General features: G+C 35.6%; 1 protein-coding gene and 1 long non-coding RNA gene across 10 annotated transcripts in view; one reads left to right on the plus strand and one right to left on the minus strand.

Annotated features, from left to right (window-relative positions):
- setd5 (SET domain containing 5) overlaps positions 1-22,417 on the minus strand; it is a 63,569-nt gene that overhangs the window by 23,509 nt on the left and 17,643 nt on the right. For 5 of the 9 annotated variants that reach the window (XM_087256975.1, XM_087256971.1, XM_087256974.1 and 2 more), the window contains exons 2-7: positions 13,513-13,744; positions 6,242-6,344; positions 5,458-5,741; positions 4,646-4,704; positions 821-1,008; positions 673-711 (exon numbers count right to left, since the gene is read on the minus strand). In XM_087256975.1, the coding sequence (XP_087113101.1) occupies positions 673-711; positions 821-1,008; positions 4,646-4,704; positions 5,458-5,741; positions 6,242-6,344; positions 13,513-13,583 (744 nt within the window). In that variant the 5' untranslated portion in view covers positions 13,584-13,744. The remainder of the gene's footprint in view (positions 1-672; positions 712-820; positions 1,009-4,645; positions 4,705-5,457; positions 5,742-6,241; positions 6,345-13,512; positions 13,745-22,417) is intronic. The other 4 variants (XM_087256977.1, XM_087256973.1, XM_087256976.1 and 1 more) reach the window with 1 other exon arrangement.
- On the plus strand, positions 336-5,997 carry LOC147843480 (uncharacterized). The gene is made up of 2 exons (XR_015493577.1): positions 336-2,544; positions 4,204-5,997. It is a non-coding gene; the product is annotated as an uncharacterized LOC147843480 (long non-coding RNA).

Here is a 22,417-nt window from a genome sequence, read left to right on the forward strand (position 1 = left end):
ATTTTCATGTAAAAAGTGCTTTATGTCTTACAGATTGAGAGCTTTTCACAAATATAAATATAAATATATACAGTCAAGCCCCAAATTATTCATACCCCTGGCCAATTCTGACTTAAAAGTTACTTTTATTTAACCAGCAATTTTTTTTTTTTGACTGGAAATGACAGAGGTTTCTCCTAAACATGATAAAATGGTGTACAAAAGGCATCATTGCATAAAAAAAATAGTTCTTAGTTTTTATTTACATTTGAACAAAAACTGTAAGTCAGAATTTGCCTGGGGTTTATATATATATATATATATATATATATATATATATTTTTTTTTTTTTTTTTAATATATATTTATGTTATTAAAATCATGTACATCTGCTGTAAAGCATCTACAAAAACACAACAACATCAATATTTAGCTCAGTGCTGAATTTACTGATTAAAATCTAAAAAAAAAAAAAAAAAAAAGCATCTCCACAGAAGAAAACAAAGTAATTGTTCATCTCTATCTGTTAATGTTGATTCAGTTCAATATAGGTCAATGTTGAAATAGACTGAGCTATAAAGCTGTTCTACAGAAGATCAACCACATCATGTTTATACTGAACACCTTATATGCATGCAATGATACATCCGATATATACCCTAGATATAGAGAAGTGAATGTTTGAGGCCATACCTTCATCCTCATGGATTTCCTGGAGCCCTCTCTATAAGCCTGTAATCAGAATAGGACTTTTTGCATTATAATATGTCAAACAAACAGCACCAGTAACTTACCAATGATCTGCTGTCTTTGTCATTTGAACGGGATTACGTTATCCTACCTTAACTTTCTTGGCTTTGGGAGTGGTGCGAGTTTTCTCTGTGCTCTTCTTTCTCTTTTTGACTTTGTTGTGTTTGACTCTTTTGACAGTGAGAGTGATGCTAGTGGGTGTGTGTTGGGTGGCTGTGTATGACACAGCGGAGGCTGACATGTCCTCATCTCCACTCTCTGTAGCGCTGCTCTCACCCACTGTTGAAGAAGATGGAAATCAAACTCAACGGCAACACAATTAATGAAATAAAGGAGCACCAAGAAAGACATCAAACAAAATGACATCTGAAAGCAAACACTGCTTTGATCATGAAATTCAGGAGTCATGACTGAACATTTGTAAAAGTATTCTTATAGGATTAGTTCATGCAAAAAATATATTCCTGCTAATAATTACTCATCCTCATGTTATTTCAAACCCCTGAGATGTTTGTTCATGTTCAGGAGACAAATGAAGATAGTTTAAATGCAATCAGAGGGTTTCCTCAATCTCCAAAGACTGCAACGTTCCTCAGAAAACCAAGGAACCAGACATTGTCAAATCATTTCACATTTCATTGGTTCAACATTAATCATACGATGCTCCAAGAACACTTTTGTGAAGCAAAAAAAAAAAAAAAAAAACTGTAAATTTTGGCAAACAAGTGTTTTTAGAGCTTCACATGATGACAATTAAACCACTAAAATCACATGAAATATTTAAAAAAGTGACAATGTTTTGTTTCATTTTCTAGTCTTTGAACATTGCAGACTATAGAGCAGAGATGCCCAAACAAGGGCCGGCGTCCCCAAAGTTGGCCCATGCTAACCTTAGACTTGGCCCACCATCCCATTTAAGAAGATAGGGAAAATGAAGGGGAGGTGGTTGAGGTGAATTTATTTGATAATTTAAAGTGATGTTTTGTACTTATTATTAAATAGTAGGAACTTACTCATGGAAACATTGATGTAATACAGTTTTGTATATTTACCTTCGGTCCACAGCCCTCATTCAAGTTAGATTTTTGGTCCTTCATAAAAAAAAAAGTTTGGGCACCCCTGCTATACAGGGTCAGAGCATTACAATTAAAGGGACAGAAGGGATACATGGGTTGCAATTTGAGTGATGTCACAAATATACATAGGTGCCCATGTGTTGTATTATTTTACCATAAGTCAAGTGAGTAGACATTTTATTAACATTTAGAAACAGTCGTGTTATATTTTGTATAACAACATCAGTGCGTTGTACAATAGGCTTTTCTAAAAGTGTATTCAAATGTAATGTGGTATTTTGACACTGCAAAACAAACAAACAAAATCCGGGACTTAAAGGAACAGTTCACACAGAAATGAAATTTTACTCACTACTATCATCCTCTTATAAAGCTTTATGAGTTTCTTTCTTCCGATGAACCCTAAAGAAGATATTTTGAAGGAAGCTGAACAATAATTACGGAAGTCAATTGTTTCTGGTTTCCAAAATGTCTTCTTTTGAGTTCAAGATTTGGAAGAGGTGAAGGTTAGCAAATGATGACAGAATTTACATTTGTGGGTGACAGCTCTTTAAATGAAAAAAAATCCTAATAAACATTGTTCTGCTTTCAAAGTACATTATTCCAGTAGCTATACTTAAACTACAACCGCCATTTCAATATTTGCCCAATATTTAGGCTTCTTTCTAATGACAGAGAAAAACATTATTGATTATGCAAGAGCAATGGCATTGTTGTATATGTTGTCAGGGCCGTATGTGTACAGGGGCCTGTTTCAGAAAGGAGGTTAACTGAAAACTCAGAGTATTTTAACCCTGAAATGAGAGAAACTCTGGGTTTTCCGTTTCAAAATGGCAGGTTTGTTAAACTCCAGAAAGCAGGGTAAGTCAAGCCTGTTTCTGAAAGAGAGTTAACTTTAACTCAGAGTCAGTTACTGTGGTAACTTACTCTGTGAATCTAACCTGGTCAGAAGCAGGTTTTATTCTCTAAACTCAGAGTTTCTGTCTGTCTCCTCCCCTTTTTTTTAAAGATGAAGCGTATTTCTCGCCTTAGCCTTACGTTTCCACCCACCTATTTTAATGCTCATTTTGGATACGTGCATAAAAACGATTTATAGAAACGTCATGATGCACATAACTTTTTAAAATATGCATAAAAAACGCACATAACTGAGTAGGATAAACTTTTATTCGATAGAAAATGTGCGCATAAACTACGATGGAAACACTTTTACTGAACAAATTACAGTATGTGCATTAAAAAAAAGATCATGATCATATGATAATGAAAATGTGTGTAAATGAACAAGCCAGCAGGCTGGGCACACTGTAACATGTCTTAAATATTGTTTTTGTCATTCTAAAATGCCTTAACTGTTTCAGTATTAGTGTATATTATTAATTACCTCCGAACGTCTGGTGCGTGTCAAGAGTCTCCGCGTCTCATTGCATCAGACGCCCCCACTTGTTCATTGTGTTTCAGCATTGTTTTCTGACATCGAGGCACAAGTACATTAATTAGGCTAAATAAAGAATTAATTGACGCAGCTTCTTCTACCACAGTAAATTCTGTTTTTACTGTTGATATTTGGTGCCAGTTTAATCAGGAAGTGACAATTTTTTTCTCTTTCACTCGTTGGATGGAATTTTATTCGCACCTTCTATGCAATATTCCAGTTTTGCACATAAATTTATGTAATATATTTGGATGGAAACATAGCTATTGCCTACATTTTAGTCACACACAGAAGAACTGTACTAGAATGGCTTATGCTTTTTTAATAAATAATTAAATTGAATTCACCTTCGACATGCATATAACTAGATTAATGGGATTATTATTCTTTCTGAAATTTATTTTTAGTCCTGCTTACCTTCTAAATGTTATATTAACCTCTATCACTTGATCAATAAAAAAGGCAGACACACAAGTGCACTGTTAAATCATTTAAAACTAATAAATGTATAAAAGAAAGTTTAGAAAAAAATATATAAACGTCACAAATTACATTACTTATTTTATTATACTTAAATATTTAAATACTTAAAAAGTTAAATTAGGCATTATCTTGAGCAGCTGTTTTCCCACGCTAACTGGTTGATGGCTGCTTCTTTTCAAATATATACACTCATATTTGCTATAACTTTGCATGAGAACATCAAGTTCAGCTGGAGAAAGAAATGGTGATCTCTTTTATAACATATTGCCATAGTCACTCGTAATGTCTGCGCTCCACTGATGATGCCTTTTTATAGTCACGGTGTGCGCGCTTAACTTTGAGTTGTTCTACTCGAAGTTGATTGACCCAACTCAGATCAGCTGTTCTGAAACCGAAAACTCAGAGTTTTTAATCTCTCGGTAAATCAACTCAGAGTTCAAGTTTAAACTCTGAGTTGTTTGAACCTCCTTACTGAAACAGGCCCCAGTAGTGCAGGTGCTGGGCGAAGGATGCTTGATTATTCATTTTAAATGGCAATCATGAGTGAGAATGACAACATACACATGTAAAAAGAGATTTACTTTTTTACAAATTTGAAAAAATAAACCAAAAATGTAACTAATGAAGTTCTCATCTATAATAATGTTATCAGGCATAATCAGGTCTCATTGGTGAGGCGAGTCATGCCACTTGCCTGTCACAAGACTCCAACTCTGCACTGTGACTGTGGTTTGTGATGCATGGACCAACGTGAGCACTTCTTAACTGTAGAACTCATACTCCAACTGAACTAAAATAATTCTAGAGATGTCTTTCCACATTAGGCCATACCTGTCTGCAGGGGCCGGGTTCAGCCTGCATGCTACCAACTGAATAGCACTGCTATATATTAATTCTCATCTAAGTGAGTGAAGATGGTTACCTGAAACATTCTCTGCTTTTCTGCGTTGCCCATCGACCCCTTTCTTCTTCTCCAACCCCCTGCAACAACAGCACTCCTTTAGTCACTATTCATAAGAGCAATAAGTAATGCCATAACTCACTGTGAAGCTATTGATCGCTGTTTATATGAAGTCAACTAACGCCAAGATGAATTATCCCATTACTATCACACAGAACTGATTGAAAGGCCTAGGCCTCGGTCCAGACCGTACCATTAAAAAATTTAAGATTTTAAATTAGCTCTCCAATATAGCTACTTGTTCGCCTTGATCATTTATCTGCTCGAAAAAATAAAAAAAGACTCACCAGACAATTAGCTATAAACTTAAGGCAGGGGTGTCCAAACTCTGTCCTGGGTGAACAGTGTCCTGCTGAGTTTAGCTCCAACTTGCTTTAACACACCTGCCAGGAAGTTTCTAGTATATCTAGTAAGAGCTTGATTAGCTTGTTCAGGTGTGTTTGATTAGGGTTGAAGCTAAAATCTCCAGGAAACCAGCCCTCCAGGACCAAGTTTGGACACCCCTGACTTGAGGCAACATTGCAATTTTCCTAAAATTATGCTAGAAAATATATGTATTATTACATAACAAATTGGTTATTTTTTTTGTAAAAAAGTAGCCTAGTACTAAATCAAGTCAAATCAGATGGATTGTAAGCATACATTTTAATTTTAGTATGCTTTGGAGGACTTAACAGTGCATCAATGCATATATTTCTAATGAAAAAATGCATGCCATTTTTAAATAAATACCATTAAAGCATGGAGGTAAGTATCAAGTACATATCACCCACCTGCAGTTTTCACACTTAATAAGGAAGCCATCCTGATTTAAATGGCACGAACACCATGAAGGTGGAATAGCGCCCTCCACCACCTCCTCCTCCTCCGATGAGCTCTCACTGTCAGCAGAGTTGTCTGGTTCATTGGTGGAGAAACAGGGGCGCGATCGGCCCAGAGTGCCGTTGCGTTCCGCATGGGAGAAAACAGTCTGGGAGAGTGGGGAGGCAGGAGGGGTGGGAGGGGGTGGAGCTCCATAGTTATGATCCTGACAACACACAACGGAAGACTGTTGCATCTTCAAACAACGGTGTTCAGGCACAACAAAAGAGAAAAGGAAAGAGAGAGGGGGAAGAGAATGAAAGGTGGGGCACAGGGAAAAGGGGCAAGAAAGAAAGAAGAGGTGGGAATGAAAAACTAAAAACGTGGCATTCAAAAATAAACAATTTTTCATGTAGCTAAGAATGGTTGGGCTAAACTACAATCATAAAACAAATTACCTTAATTCATTTAACTTAAACTTCATTTCAATACAAAAAAAAAGAAAAAAAACAGCACAGAGAAAAAGTTTATGATTCGCAATAAAACAAACTAGCAAATAGAATTGTTCTTTGTGATTTTGTGCTTTTTAATAAATTCAATAATTGTTTTATTGTCCACCAATGCTGATTAAAGAACAATAACAAAACTATCATTATTATGCATTGACGAGGTGCTATTACACCACAAGCTGAATCTAAAAATCATTACAACACTTCAATCATGACAATCAGTAACATTAAAAACAAAGGAACTTACAGCATAGGGCAAGCCCCCATATCCATGACTCTGTGTGTTCCCACAGCTGCGACTTGAGTAATTCTTCTCATTTACTGCTGGGCTCGCTTCAACTGATTCAGGACTGAAAGAAAGAGATTTTTTGAGAAGCTTGGACATAAGATTACAACACATATAACTGTGGTTTTGTGTATTTAGATTACTGCCAAAGGCACTTCTAAGCTTTTTTGGATCATAAGCACTAATGTTTGACCCATATTAACATTCACAACGAATGCTTCTCAAATGAGACGTATTTATGGTCAACCACCACAGTGATCTGCAGAACTTGCCATAAGAAACTTTTTGGATGGTAACCAAATATGAGGCTGCAGCTCTAGAAGAACATGCAATTCCATCAGGTAAAGCCCACAAGCCATACTATAGCTTTTCTCTAGACTAGAGTAATCATCATTAAAAATCAATAAGACAGCTTGTGCTTTAACACAGCAGCACATTTATACAATCAGTGTAACAAAGTGTGCCACAGTAATTTCACCCTGCAGTCCAATACCAGTTACTCACTGAAGCTAAGCAGGGCTGAGCCTGGTCAGTACCTGGATGGGAGACCACATGGAAAAACTAAGTTGCTGTTGGAAGTGGTGATAGAGAGGCCAGCAGGGGGTGCTCAACCTGTGGTCTCTGTGAGTCCTAATGCCCCAGTAAAGTGAAGGGGACACTACACTGTCAGTGAGCGCCGTCTTTTGGAAGAGATGTTAAACCATGGTCCTGACTCTCTGTGGTCATTAAAAATCCCATGGCAGTACTTGTAAAAAGTAAGGGGGTAACCCTAGTGTGCTGGCCAAATTCCCTCCATTGGCCCTTGCCCATCATAGCCTCCCAATCTTCCCCATCCACCGAATTGGCTCTATCACTGTCTCTCCACTCCACCAATAGCAGGTGTGTGATGAGCACACTGGGCCGTTGTCCTGTGGCTGCCATGGCATCATCTAAGTGGATGCTGCATACTGGTGGTGGTGTGGAGAGACCCCCTCTCATGATTGTGAAGCACTTTGGGTGTATGGCCATACATAATAAATGGCTTATATAAATACACATTACATTACATTACACACAGGACATAAGAGTTAAGTCCTTGCATAATAATCATCATCTCAATGCAAAGAAAAAAACAAAGTTTTTTTTTCCTTTCTTTTAAATTGTTTACTATTGACAGTGATTGTTTTCCATAATGTTTATGCACCCCAGATTCGTCTTATTATAACTGCCAGCTGCGCCTCACATTTTTTGCTGGAGCGCCTCGTGTTCCTAAAGACGAAAAGTCACTCTGACTGGAAAAGCGCCTGACTTCATTCATCAAAGTTTACTTTTGGATTTAGTACAGTAAGCAACCTTTGGCACCGAAGTGACAAAGTAAATTAAAGCCATACAATTGAGCCGCCTTGACTTTTGTCTTTGTTTGTAATAAGCCAATATGAATGCTGATTTTTTTGTAAAGAATCTGCAACAAAGAAATTTATGAAATGGAAAGAATAACTTATTGCCTTAGACTCCAGATGAATATATTTGAAGCAAGATTGAACCCAATTCTAACAATTATACATGAGTAACTTTAAACATACAACATAGATTTACTAAACAGCTACATTACATACACGACAAGTATATGAGACATCTACCAATTGCCCCCCCCCCTTTCTTTTATTTTCTTATTATTTGTATTTATTTATTTTTATATATTTTTATATATAACTTCAACACAATATATATAGTTTTAAAATAAAACTGTGCAAATGTACTTTTTTTTTTACTTTCTCCCACATCTTTTAAGTATTTATTTGTATCCTTACTGACTATTTCTGATGTATCTCTGACTTTGTGTTGTGTTCTAATAAAAAACTGTTTAAATAAATAAATAAACAAATAAACAAACAAACAAATAAATAAAATTCTGCCACAGATTACCCTCTAAATATTTCAGGAACAAGAGCAATCATGAAGTGGTAGGCCATGAATTTGCCTATTTTATTTGTGCAAGAAGATCACGTGTAATTTAAAGGGACAGTTCACTGAAAATGAAAATTGGCCTTTTTAATCACTCTCAAATGATTCCAAAACTTAATAATTTTATTTATTTTGTTGAACACAAAAGAAGATTTTTTCAAAGAAACACCAAAACCTGTAACCATTAACTACATTTCAGTTCAAAAGAAAAAACTCAAACAGGTTTGTAGCAAGTAAAGAGTGAGTAAATTAATGTTAATTTTTGGGTGAACTACCCTTTTAAATACGCACATGTGAAGGTAACTCAGAGTTGACCATTTGGCCTTCTCACTAAAAACAAATATCTCGAGAGAGTACCTGATTGTCTAACACTGGTTGTCAGAAACTCCAACCATTTGCTCTATACCATTGCTCTATCAATACACAATTCAACCATGCTTTTGGTTGAGAAACATTAACGCAGCATTTAGCCACAGATAGTTTCTGCATGACTAGCATTGACTAGCCGTATAGAATACAAAATTGAACGAAGGCAGGCATGTTGTGTAAGCAGCAGCAGCATCAGATTAAGCAAGACATAGGGGAAAACTAAAAGGGCAGCAGTCGGTATCGCCATAAAATGCCGGTTACCCAGCAAGTAACAGAGTAGCAGACATTTTGACGAAACTCAGAGGTATGCCAGTAAATATAATAGATTTGAACCAGATGTACCTTTGTCTGTCGGACTGATTCTATATCAGATATCTATATAACATTTTAGTAGCCTGGTTTTGTGGCATATGGGAGTTGGAAAAACATCATAACCACATGTACAATACAGTACTAAACAAAATGATTGTGAGCAGAAACTGCTTAGTAGCATAATAAAAAGTTCAATGAGTTTAGACATAGGCAGTCAGTTCTGATGACAGTGTGCAGTGTTACTGCTTGAGAGGATGAATATTTGCTGATCTAAATCAAAGCTGCAATCAACAATACAGGAAAGCTCTAAAAAGTTGTGAAAGCAAAGGACAGCAAGTGCTAAGCTCCTGTGGCTTATAATCTTTGGCCTGTAACAGTGATGTTGTTGGCATATTCTATCTGGCAGGTGGCACAATGATCCACTAGTGCTTAGTTTTCGGCAGATAGTTTTTAAAAAGTGTCAATATTAATGGCCAAGTCTGAGCCAATCAGATTGTTAACCACTTAAACTCTGCTGCTATTTGGGGATTTCCACCTGGATTTTGCCTACCCAAATTTAAAAGTTTCCGAAATCCACAAGCAGAGGTGTAAATGCAAAAATTTGGTATCATTTTAAAGAAAACCCTTTGAATTTTCATAAAACACTATTGAAAGTGTTTAAAATATCTGTATATGTCATCTGTGTTATAATAAACACCTAAAGGCGCTTTTTGTATTTTTTTTTTTTATAAACTCAAATTTGAAAGTGTACCTTTTAGGTTCTGTGTGGTCTAGCGTGCTGTAATTAATTTTGGTGGTTCCTGCACATGTCTGTAATCATAGGAAAAAAGAAAAAAGGTCTCTACCATAATGAATGCAAAAGTTATTGCATTCCAACTGATGGGAGGTGCTGTACAAGCCACAGAGACCGATCCTTGTTTACATATTTCACTATTCTTTTGTTTGATTAAACATAATTCACTGTGTTTGGACCACATCAGAAATATAAAAGGATTACTTATGCACATCAACTCAAAAACAGAGGAGAATGGCCCTGAAGGGCACAGCATAAGGTAAGAGATGACAGCTGTCTGTGCTATCTGGGGCTGCTTATTGATCATGAATGTATTGTTTACATTTCTGCGCCATGGAAACACCACAATTCATTCAACAACTGTTTGGCATATGAATATAATTCAGTAAAAAGAATGTTAGAACTGTATGAGCACCGGCAAGAGCTTTCATTTGAGCTATAACTTGTACATGTGTCATATAAAAAAATATGAAATTGAACCAATGTAAAATACCCAGTTCGAGTATCCAAAATACTGTGTATTTAAGTGTAAATAACTTTTATACAGTAGAATAAAAACCAAAATGATGCATATGTGCATAAAATATAGATTCTACACTTTCAAACGAAACCACTTACGGGGGTCTGGTGCAACACTAGCCCTTTAAATCTGAAAGCGAAAGTCGATGACGTCACGGACGCGGTACCGGGTCCGCAGAGTTTAAGTGGTTAAAGTGTACTGTGAATTAAAAAAAGTGCTTCTGTTTGTTTTGGAACATTAGCCTGTCAGAAGTGATTTTACTTAGAAATGTCAATCAAAATGCTAGTTTAACTTAAAGTTTAAAAAAAGAAAAATCCTAGATATCAACTTAGGTAAAAATATTACAGTTTAAATAACAGTAGCAACACAAAATTAAAACAGAGACAAAGTACATGTTTTTTTGTTTACCAGAGGGAAAAAACTGAAATATTGAATGTCATTACACTAAATAAGTCAGTTGTAATGGTTGTAATGAGTGGTTAAGACTATGTCTACACTAATCCAGATAAATTTGAAAACAGAAAAGAAAACAGCGTTTCATGTCCGCACTACCATTTTCAATTCTTAAAATCATCCACACTAAAACATCCGATTGGCCTGAGATTGGTCATTTAATGAGAGTGAGGGATTTGGTATATTTTACCTGAATAACTTATACCCAGCTATGTGGGCTAACCTATAAGAGAAAACCATTAATAATAATATTTTTTTCTCCAATTTTTTTTAACTCTTATCAACATTTTTTTTTTTTAAATAAACAACCCTCATTACTACTATTGCCAAAAAATGATGTGCATGCAGATGCCAGTCCGCATTAATGGCCAATGCTCAATCGGGCAAATTAAAGCCATTCTCAAACAAGGCCCACGTTTTGTTCCAACCTGTTATGCAAGAGTCTAAAAACAAACATGGAGAGTTACACACGCTTTCGACACCCTAAGATTGTTACGAGTACGCTTCAGAAACTCACTAGCCGCTATATTAGGCAAGTTGAAGCCATTAAAATAGTGAAATGCCTTTATTCTTCATGGCAAAGATTCAACAAGGTGTTAAAAACTTTTCCTCTTAGATTTTAATTTACATTCACATTACCACATAATTGTGTTGCTGCAGATTTAGGAGTTGCCCCATTGGATTGAGATCTGAAGACCATAGAGGCCATTTGAGCATAGTGTTCTCATTGTCATGCTCAAGAAAGCAGTTTGAGGCCAATTGAGCTTTTGTAACATGGCAAATTATCACTAGATTAGCACACTGTGGCCATGCTCAACTGGTACTAAGGGACACAAAGCATGCCAAAAATAACCCTGCAACGCAAAAAGGCCAAAAGAAAAATATGTATTTTTAAATGAAAACGTATTAGTGTGGACATGGACAAAGTAAGTTACGTTGGCCTTTGAATGAGCTCATTCTCATCTGACCCCTGATGTTAACAAGGTATTTTCATTAACACTTCCACACAAGTGTTTATGTTCTCTTTTTGGGTCATTTTCTGCAAACTTGTGGAGATAGATGTGTGCAGACATCTCAGTATATCACCTCTTTCCATCCCCATTCTGATGCTCAGTAGACTGTCCATGACTATATCTACATAAGTTCTGTCATGAGATTAGCATTAGTATATTAGACATTTCATTTTTGGAGCACTTGAACAGGTATACAAAAAGTGTTGGGGAAAAGTATTTATACATACAGATAAATGACATTACAACCCCGAATCAGTAAAAGTTGGGGAAATATAGAAAACGCATATAAAATAGTAGTGATTTCCGAATTTGCTTTGACTTGTATTTCATTACAGGCAATGTGAGGACAAAATATTTCATGTTTTATCTGGTCAACTTTATTTCCTTCCTTTCCTGTCATTCGGATGTGCAACACATTCCAAAAGAAGTTGGCACAGGAGCAGTTTAAGTCTAGTAATCAGGTAAATTGGTTAAATAATAATGTGATGTTAACATGTGATTGTAATTAAGATTTGGTAAAAAAAAAAACTGCATCCAAGAAAGGTCTAGTGCTTTTGAACTATTGCAATGTTTAAAAACATTGTTCCTCATAGAAAAATATGAAGACATTCAGACATTTCACCTTCAACAGTGTATAACATAAGTAAAAGCTACAGGGAATCTGGAGAAATTTCAGTGTGTAAAGGACAAGGGTGCACGCCTAAGCTGAATCGTCATTCATATATAAGTGATATCACCATATGGGCTAAGGACTACTTTGGCAAAGCTTTCAAGCACCACAATATGTAGTTACATCCATTAATGCTAGTTTAATCTGTACTGTACCAAAAGGAAGCCCTATATTAACAGTGTCCAGAAGCACCGTTGACTTCTCTGGGCTCGATGCATCTGGAATAGACCATCACACAGTGGAAATATGTACTGTGGTCAGATGAATTACCGTAGTATTTGTATTTGTATTGTATTAGGGAGAAATGTCCGCAATGTGCTCCGGAGCAAAGAAAATATCATCCAGACTATTACCAGCAACAAGCCCAAAAGCCAGGGCCTTTCATACCACGGGCTTATGTCAGTGTTAACTTGCACTTCTGTGATGGCACCATTAATGTTGAAAAGTAAATTTTGAAGCACAATATGCTGCCTTCAAGAAGGCTTCTTGTCCAGGGGCGCTCATGCATATTTCAACAAGACAATGCAAAAATCACCTTCTGCACAAATTACAAAGTTCTGGCCAAGGAGGGAGAGGACACAAGTACTTGACTGGCCTGCCTGTAGTCCCGACCTGTCTCCAATAAAGAATGTGTGGGGCATTTTCGAAGACCCTGTACCGTTGCCTACCTTAAGGCTTCTTTGCAGGAAGAATAGGACAAATTACACCAGAATCATTTCATCATTTGCTGCCTTCAGTCCCGAAACATCTTTTAAGTGTTGTGAAAAGAAATTACTTTACTGTTTCAACATTTTTGAAATGTGTTACAAGAACCAAAATTTGAATACTTCTTTATTTAAAAAATAAATAAATAACAATAACCCTGACAATAAATCATGAGGAACATATTAAAGAATGTTTGTTGTATTGTCTTCAATGAAATACAAGTCGAAGTAAACTTACTTTCTTTTGTATTTGTGTTTTTTAGTCCCATCTTTTCCTGATTTGGGGTAGTACAGATAACACTAACGTTCCTGGTTTTTGGACAAGTAAGCTTTTTGAAATGAAAGGAGTAACCACATTTTCTGCCTTTTTTGTGGACCTACTGGTCCAGATTGAGAACAAGCAGGAAGCTGCACCAAAGAAGGTAGAAAAAGGGCTCATACTCAAGAAACTTACTCTGATCCAGCGGCCATATCGGTGTACGGTGTCTCTGGCGTGGTGACTCCCAGTGTGATTACTATGCTCATGACGTCCAGCGCAGCAATGCAGGGAAGGGGATGGGGGGTGGGGAGGGGGTGAGGGGGGAAAGGAGAGGGGAGGGAAGAGGAGAATCAAGGGCTCCTAATGGCAGCAGTTAAGCACTCCTTACATGGGGCGCTGCTATACCACATCACAAACATCAGGAGACCTAAATCGGAGACACAACCACAAAAACAGAGAAGAGAAATTTTAGTACATTTCATGTCTGTAAACGCAAAACTTTAACTTTTTAATGAAGCAACATTAGCCACAAATTCAGATAAACACAAATAAAAAAAAACAACAACTTTTATTTAGGACTATAGGTGTCACAATTATATTCGATGATGTAATTAGATTGCTCCCCTTCGAGTTATTTTGTAAACAGGGACAATGAGTGATACAACATAATGATATGATGCCACATTGTGCACTTTATGCTTGTAATTTTCAGATAAATGACACTAAAAAGAAACGTAATGTATAAAAGTAATGTATTCTCAGAAGTCAGAAAAGGCTGAGAAGATGCCTGAAGACTTTAAGGCTTTTAGTAAACAGCCATACTGTAACAACGCATAGGTGGAGACAGCGTACGTTTATACTAAATGGTGAAACATAAGTGTTTATACAAAGACTAATACTAATACTTGGATATCAAGTGAAATCCATGCTAAAATGGCTGGTTTTGATCATGAAAACCTTTGTCAGTCCCTAAGGGAGAAAGTTAAACTCATTAACAGAGACCTGGCGATCGGCCAGTTTCCCTGCGGTTAGTAAGCAAAGTGTTTTATATAAACAAATGCATGGTGACTTAAACCCCAGTCAGGAAATCTGGTCCAGTTTTTTCCAGTTGTCATCGATGGAGCAACAAAGACAAATGCTGACCATCATTGGCTCGTTTTTTTTTCTACCATTTCTTTCCTCTGCCTTTGCGTGCCTTTCACTCGACATCCAGAAGAATTTAAAGCTATAAATTTTACTCCTTGTGGGGAGGAAGAAAATAAACTGTAATGAAAACCTTTTTAAATTACAAGCAAACGCAGCACATTGTGGCATCATATAATTATTTTATATAAGCAGTGGAGTTGCTTTTACAATAGAAACAGACAAGAGCGCCGGAGGGGGAGCAACCTAATTAAATCATCGAAAATCCATGGTCTAAAACAGACGTGGATTTTTGTTTTTAAATAATGTAAATGTGTCATGTTTTTTGTATCATTTACATTATTTTAAGACATGAGTTTTGACACACAGGGTTCCCTTTAACACAGAATAAGCCCTCCGGCATCTTTCACAGATGACATACAGCATTAATTGAATTGACAGTCTCAATATTGAGAAGTCTTGTGCAAACTAAGCATAGGACGATAACCGTTTTCAAGGTATATCGCGGTTTGGAATAGGTTTTAAAACAGTCAAAATTTTCTGCTATATCGTTTCTAATGTATGTCTATGATTATTTATTTACGTTATTTTAGGACAACTGTATCTAAGGCAGAAAAGATTTCCAAAGATGCCCTTTTAAATTGTAAAAAAAATTGTGTCTATAAAAAAAATTAAGACAGCAGTAGTCAGTAATTGATTTGAATTATTTAGCCTGATATGTTTACCATTCCAAAAAATTTGAAATATTTCTTAAAATTAAATATATTGTGTTCAAAGGGGAAAAGGTTTTTTGTTTTTTTACCCAAACATTTAATAACAATATATTTTAGATCAGTAATCACATTACCGTGAAACCGCAATCATTTTATCCAAGGTTATTATACCGTCAGAATACCAGCCCATGCCTAGTGCAAGCTACTTGAATTCATAACGTTTCAATAATACAAACTTGTTTATTGTTGCAAAATGTCTGTGCATGAGCAAGTGGGACAAAGAGAAAATTTAATAAATGACAAGGTAAATGTCACTTAATTAAATTAATTAAAAAGCTTAAAAAAAAAACTTAAAAAGCCTGTTTTCGTTAGTTTGATCTATGACAAACATCAAATGGGTCCACATCTTCCAAATATATTTCTCCAGTCATTTGAATGAGTACATTTAAAATTTTTTTATGTGAACCATCCTTTTAACTCAGTGGTTCAGTATAGACAGCCTTTTAAATAAACTACTATCAGCTAATACTAAAATTTGTCTCATTACAACAAATGGTCAGCAGAGAGAGCACATTTTTAATAATACAGAATCAGCTATTTGTTGAAATTAATAAATTAAAAACAAAATTTAATCACTGATAAACAGGGAACCTTGCCTCCTGATTTCAGACACAGCATATTATCTCATTTGTGATTTTATACATATAACACATCAACAACTTACCATATGTGACCATATGCACAGAATTTAGTATATGATAAACTAAACATTTCATCCAAACCGTTTCTCATTTAATTAAATCATTTTTTTATTTATCTGAACACCTCCTGAACTGCTGGAACTAAAGAAGAAAATAAAATGATCCCACTAGGGCTGCACGATTCTAGCTAAAATGAGAATCAGGATTTTTAAATTTTTTTATGCTTAAAATCAAGATCAGGATTTTCCTCACGATTCTGTAGATGTAACAATAAAGGTTAATCTACAAGTAGGCTATTATTTTTGTTATTTCTCAAACATATGGTAAAACAACAATAATATTATTTGTAGGTCTACTGTTGGTTAAAATGCTAAATTTTGAATAGAATTCAAGGTGAATAGACTTTAAATTTGTCCTGATCGTTAAAGCACAGTAAAGATCATCATAATACAACTATTCATAATGCTGAAGTTGAATCATTATGTTGAGAAATGCTTGCAAACTGTCATTGACAACATTATTAGGCCATTTTTTCAGTGGTAAAATCAGACATTTGTTTTTATTAGATTCCCTTTTGCATTATATTTAACATTAAGCTAGAGTAGTTATACTGACAGCGTTAAACATTCTCAAACACAACAAGAAAAACCTATCAATTGATTGTCGTAAACATATCCCTTTAATGTTATAGAATTATTTAAACAATGTGCACGCTTTTGGTTTCACTGTCGAGTGCGGCTCATCTCATGGCTGCAGTCACTTTGAGGACAAAAAAAAAAGCATACATCCAAATCATACTGCACATGCGGCTCCCAAACGATTGCTCTGTGCAACAAACTGAATGTTATGACAATTTTATGACCTGTTCTTCACAGCCTATAGGTTCTATGCAGACCTATGCATCATTCGTGGCGTGCAAAAATCTGAACAATGAGGAACTCGCCAGAGAAGCAAGTCTAGGTAAAAATTAAAGAAAGATCTTTTTTTAACTGAAGTTTCACAAAAATAACAATAGCCTCCACAAGTTTGAATGAAAAAAGATTGGAATAGAGTTCCATCTCAAAAGTGAGAAATCAGGGGGTAAGGACTTGAGGCATAAGGCAAGATGCCAAGTAACACAATGGTCATTGTGGTCCATAGATTGCTTGTACAGTCATCAGTGAAAGGCTTCACCAATATGGGTAGAGTAACCAGACAGTAATTAAAAGAACTAATATAATGATTGTATCAAAATTGAAACTGGCTTTTCTATTCTGTACAAGAGCTCTCTGTACATCTGCCTTACAATCTACACTTCTTTTACAGGACAACATTTGGACCCTTTCATTTGCCAAATCATTCTTAAAATCGTCTATCTATATTTTCACCAGGCTTTTAATTTTCAGGTTTATCTTGGCATCCTTAAGAGTGGTAACATTTGCATAAAAAGAGATCAGATCCCTTAATCTGTATTGTCAAATTGGTTGATGTTTATACCACTTATCCAGGTCTATACAAAAATGACGTCAAAAAGGTTGTGCAACGTGCCTGATATTAAAAGGAGTTTTCAGAATGAGCCATGAAAGAAATCTCAATCTGTCTGACTGTGTGTGTGTTTAAAGACGGAGCAGTACGCCCAATAAGCAAAGCATACTTGGGGCTTAACTTGGGTGTGTGCCTAAATGATCAAATACACATACAAAAATGTGCATATACCTCCCACACGTTTCAGCTGTGTTCAAACGATAAAATTTTTTTTAAAATCTGTCTTTTTAATGTGAATTGTCCATTTTCAGATTTTTTGTTTTTTTGTTTTTATTGAGGTATAGATAGTATTACTTGACAGTTTAGTCTTTGGTAAGTCTGAATCTTTTAAATCCTCCCCACTGTGTATATTAGATTTATGCAATATAATCGAAACAAAAAAAAGATTTCATAGCACTAAAGAAGAGGGCAGAAAAACAACGATAAATTTAACACTGGCTTTGATACAAAAGTTCAGTTACTCCTTATATTTAGAATCTGTCCATCTGATAATATGGAACCAAACCGTACCACGACACTTTTTCGGCACCCTTTCAAAAGGGTCCCAAACACAAGAAAGGATACCAAAAGGCGGAGCTAGACGCGCAGCTGAACGCTATTGGTTTACAGAGATACGTCATTCCCTTACGCAACAAGCCAGAATGTAAACAAAGGACCCACTATGTTTGAAATACACAGCGAGAGATTACTTGCGCTTGCCCCGCATCTATATCTGAAATAACTTTTTCTTCTTGAGCTGATGATAATAACGTGTGCTTGATTATTGACAAGCTTTGGAAACCTGATCATGTGAGAAGCTGACAAACGCGAGAATGACACATTCAGAAAGAAAAGGGAAAACGCGAGAGTGGAGCGCGAAAAAAATGGAAAGCCAAGGAGCACGTTATTTCTTCAGCAAACGTGAACACACTGCCTTGTTTTCATTTTTATCATCACCTTTTGGACTAATATGAACTGGGAATGATGGAGTGACTTTCTAACGGAGGCTACATGTGCTGCTGAAGATTACAAACACATATGGGAGGTTTTCACTGACTGCAGCTATACTTTGTGTTGTTTTGAACCTAATTAAGGACGAAATGTATGCTGTGTGTACTTTTTCTGTAGTTAGTACCATATCGAGGACTGTAAGGGACTGTATGTGTTCATATATGTTCATTTATTTATTTAAAAATATTACAGACGTTACAGTAGGCTATTTTGCATTGCCATTGATCTGCAGTTATAATCAACTCATGTTCATAGAAAAGTTAGTAATAAACATTTATTCAGAAGTATTTATGTGTGCAAAGTGTCTGTTTTGTGAGAAGTGCTTTTCATATCATATGTGAGCAACCTGTGCAGCTTTATTGTAGACATTTTCTCGAGCGAGCATGACGTCGACTGAAACTTTGTCATACACCACGCCCACCAAAAGGGTACCATTGCTAGTGTAAACGCAAGCCTGCTAAAGGTGACCCATACCGACCCGAACCGTACTGTACCAGTCAGTGGAAACGAGCCAATAGGGTACCTAAAAGTCAACTGTATCATACAACTTTTTGGGTACCCTTTCAGAAGGGTACCTAGCACAACAAAAGGGTACCAAAAGGCGGAGTTAGACATGCAACTGAACGCAATTGGTTTACAGAGAAACGTCACCAGCACGTACACAAGCAGGAGAATGAAAAAGAAAATGTTGTTTTTTTAATAGACAGCCAATACATTATACCGTAATATATACTAGGGGTGTAATGGATCACGGTTGATTCATGATCTATATGAATCAAAACCTACGGTTCAGAACGCACGTGATCCGCGGATTAATAACTTTTTTGAATTCATAGGTAAAAATCCAACATTTATACCAATCACAGAGAGATCACCTCCCGCGTCATTTAAATCACATGTATGAAAGCATTTTGGCTTTCCTGTAAAATATATAGATGACAAAAAAAGTTGTGATTGGACCTACCTAAATGCTTTCTTAGGCTATTAATTAAAGGTGTTTTCTGTCACTGTTTGTTTAGCCTGCATTATATATGATAAATGATTTGCATGTTTATTAATGCTTCTGAGCGCTGCATTTAAATCTGTGTTTGATCAAGAAACATTTAGTTTTTACACTTTTTTCAGTTAGTTGCAGTCAAATAACACAGAAGTACTGGGAGAACAGTTTATAGTTCAGACATAAACACTGATGTTGATGGTAAAGATTAAAATCACTGTTAAATGGAACTTGACGATGGTGAATTTTACATTGTGTAACCAACAGATGGCGACAAACAGCCATCAAAATTATGTCACTGAATAGGTTTTCAAAAATAATCCACCTATAATTAAATTAAGTTTTATGTGTGAATTTTTTTAAACATTAATTGAAAATAAATATGATATTTACTACAAAATGTTTTTTGTACATTTAGCATTATCAGCATCAGTAGCAAAGATCATTTTTCCTTTTGCATATTTTCCCTTTTTCCAGCTGCTTTTTAAAAATTTTTTATTACAAGTACAGGTCAGTGGCGTTGCGAGGGGGGGGGGGCTTTGGGGGCTTAAGCCCCTGATGTATTGTCAAAAGCCCCCGATCTTTAGCAATATCTTGCACTTAAATAAAAATATGTTGTATAACATTTATTTTGTTATCTAAGTACTGAAAATTACCGCTTGCGTCGGGTCAGCTGTTCAGCAGTACCTGTATCTACCGGCAGGTGGAAGTGGCACTGTCGTCACATGATGTTTAAAAAATTCCGCCACAGCACTTCATTTATTCATTATTTTGAAGAGCTGAAGCTGATGAGGTAATAATACAACTATTTCGCGAAACTGAATAGTTCTAACTACTGATGAAACTTAACATTTGTTTCCGCAGTATAAAATGTGTGTAGTTTTGGTGAAATAAAATAACTGTAATCGATAAAATGTGTATCATATCAATGCATACATGCGAATTAGTCAGAAAAACGTAAATTGTTCTAGCTTTCTAGATATGATATAGATATCCAGGCATATTTATCTAGATATGATATAACCAGTCACATCTGTTTCTGTAATAGTTAAATCATAGTGAGTTCATGCATCCAGCATATTATTGTATAGCTACATTCTACTGTAACATGCTATGTCAGTTAGCAGCGGATTATAAATCAACTTTCTTATGAAAATACCTGAGATGGCTGGAAGAAGAATTATTAGCCCCCCTGTTAATTTTTTTCTAATTTCTGTCTTTTGCAGAGCAGATTTCTTCAACACATTTCTGCACATAATAGTTTTAATAGCTCATCTCTAATAACTAATAATTTATTTTATCTTTGCCATGATGACAGTAAATAATATTTGACTAGACATTTTTCAAGACACTTCTATACAGCTTGAAGTGACATTTAAAGGCTTTAAAGGCAGGTTAGGGTAATTAGGCAAGTTATTGTATAACGATGGTTTGTTCTGTAGACTATCAGAAAAAAAATTAGCTTAAAGGGGCTAAAAAATGTAAAATTGCTTTTATTCTAGCTGAAATAAAACAAATAAGAATTTCTTCAAAAGAAAAAATATTATCAGACATACAGTGGAAATTTTCTTGCTCTGTTAAACATCATTTGGGAAATATTTAAAAAAGAAAATAAAATTCAAATAGGAATAATAATTCTGACTTCAACTGTATAAACATTTATTATCACAGCCGTGCAAATGATCAGTTAAAGCCTTTTTATGTTTATTCAGATATTATTTTCATTCAACTACAGCAATAGCTGGATTCCTTCGTCCATATTAAGGATTTCCTAGAACGTTCTACTACTTTTGTGAGGCATAAATGGAATTTCTGCTCAATGAATAAATAAAACAGGCATTACATGCATTTAAAGTGCTACAATGCCCACATCACCTTATTTTGAGGAAAACTGAAGAAAAAAAATCTCCCTTTAAAGAAATTTGAAGTAAACACATTTCTAGCATATAAATCTTTATTTTTATTTTTTGTACTATTTTTGATAAAATTGTTATTATGTCAAAAATAGTAGCCCATTGAATATCAATATTTTGCAAGGTATTGAATTTAGAAATTCTAGTATTTTGACAACACTACACCGCAGTTAATCACTATGTCCAATGAACATGTTTGTAGCTTAGTATCACATTGGATAACAACTCACACTGTAAAATAAATCATATTTTCAGATTGAAGACATGCAGAAAATTACATTTTCAAAAAACAAACAGAAACTGCAAATCAGGAGAGGAGATAGGAGGCTCAAGAGGTATGATATGGCTAACCAATGGTTTTTGCAGTAATATTTTTGTATAAAAGAAAAGCAAATGACATTATCTCTTCCCCTTTTTGACCTAAAAACTGTAGTGTGGGCCGAACCATGAGATTTGTGATCCATTATACCACTAATGTATACATATAATAACGAGCCATGGACAACCGAGTTTAAACAAACCTTGACATCATCACAACAGCCAGAAAGCCAAGAAAAAGAGCAGAATCTACTAGGGGTGTCAAAATTAATTCTTTCTTCGGTGCACCGTGATGCAAACGCAGACAATTCAGTATCGGTTCAGTAAAAATCATAACCGGTTATTATGTACTGCCGTCATTTATCTCATCTGCGCCATGTTGCCGTAGCTTATGGCGAAGGACTTTTTTATGGCGTGGGACTTTTTTTTTTTATTTACAACACTCCAACTACTCAAAAACGCAAAAACTGTGCACAATTCACAGCGTGTGTTTTTGCTGGACAATCTTTCACTGACACTTACAGCAGAAGCCCTTATTTCACTTCAATTGAGAGAATGAAAGTAAACTCCATTCTTCTCTTTTACTTTCACTGTGGCCCATGTAACCTGCTGGCGTGACTTTTCCTCTCCTCTCGCATGTTACAGCTAAATTTCTGGATACACACACGAGCGCGTGTCTGCAGATTTTTCTCCACTGTGTCTATCATGGGTCAGCTGTGATCGCCGCTGCCATTTATCAGTCACTTATCTGTGAAGAGCGCCAGCACGCAAGAGCCAATCGTAGCACTTTCTGTTGTGCAC

Source organism: Danio rerio, chromosome 6 (assembly GCF_052040795.2).
Source record: "Danio rerio strain M-AB ecotype USA chromosome 6, GRCz13ab, whole genome shotgun sequence".
NCBI lineage: Eukaryota > Metazoa > Chordata > Actinopteri > Cypriniformes > Danionidae > Danio > Danio rerio.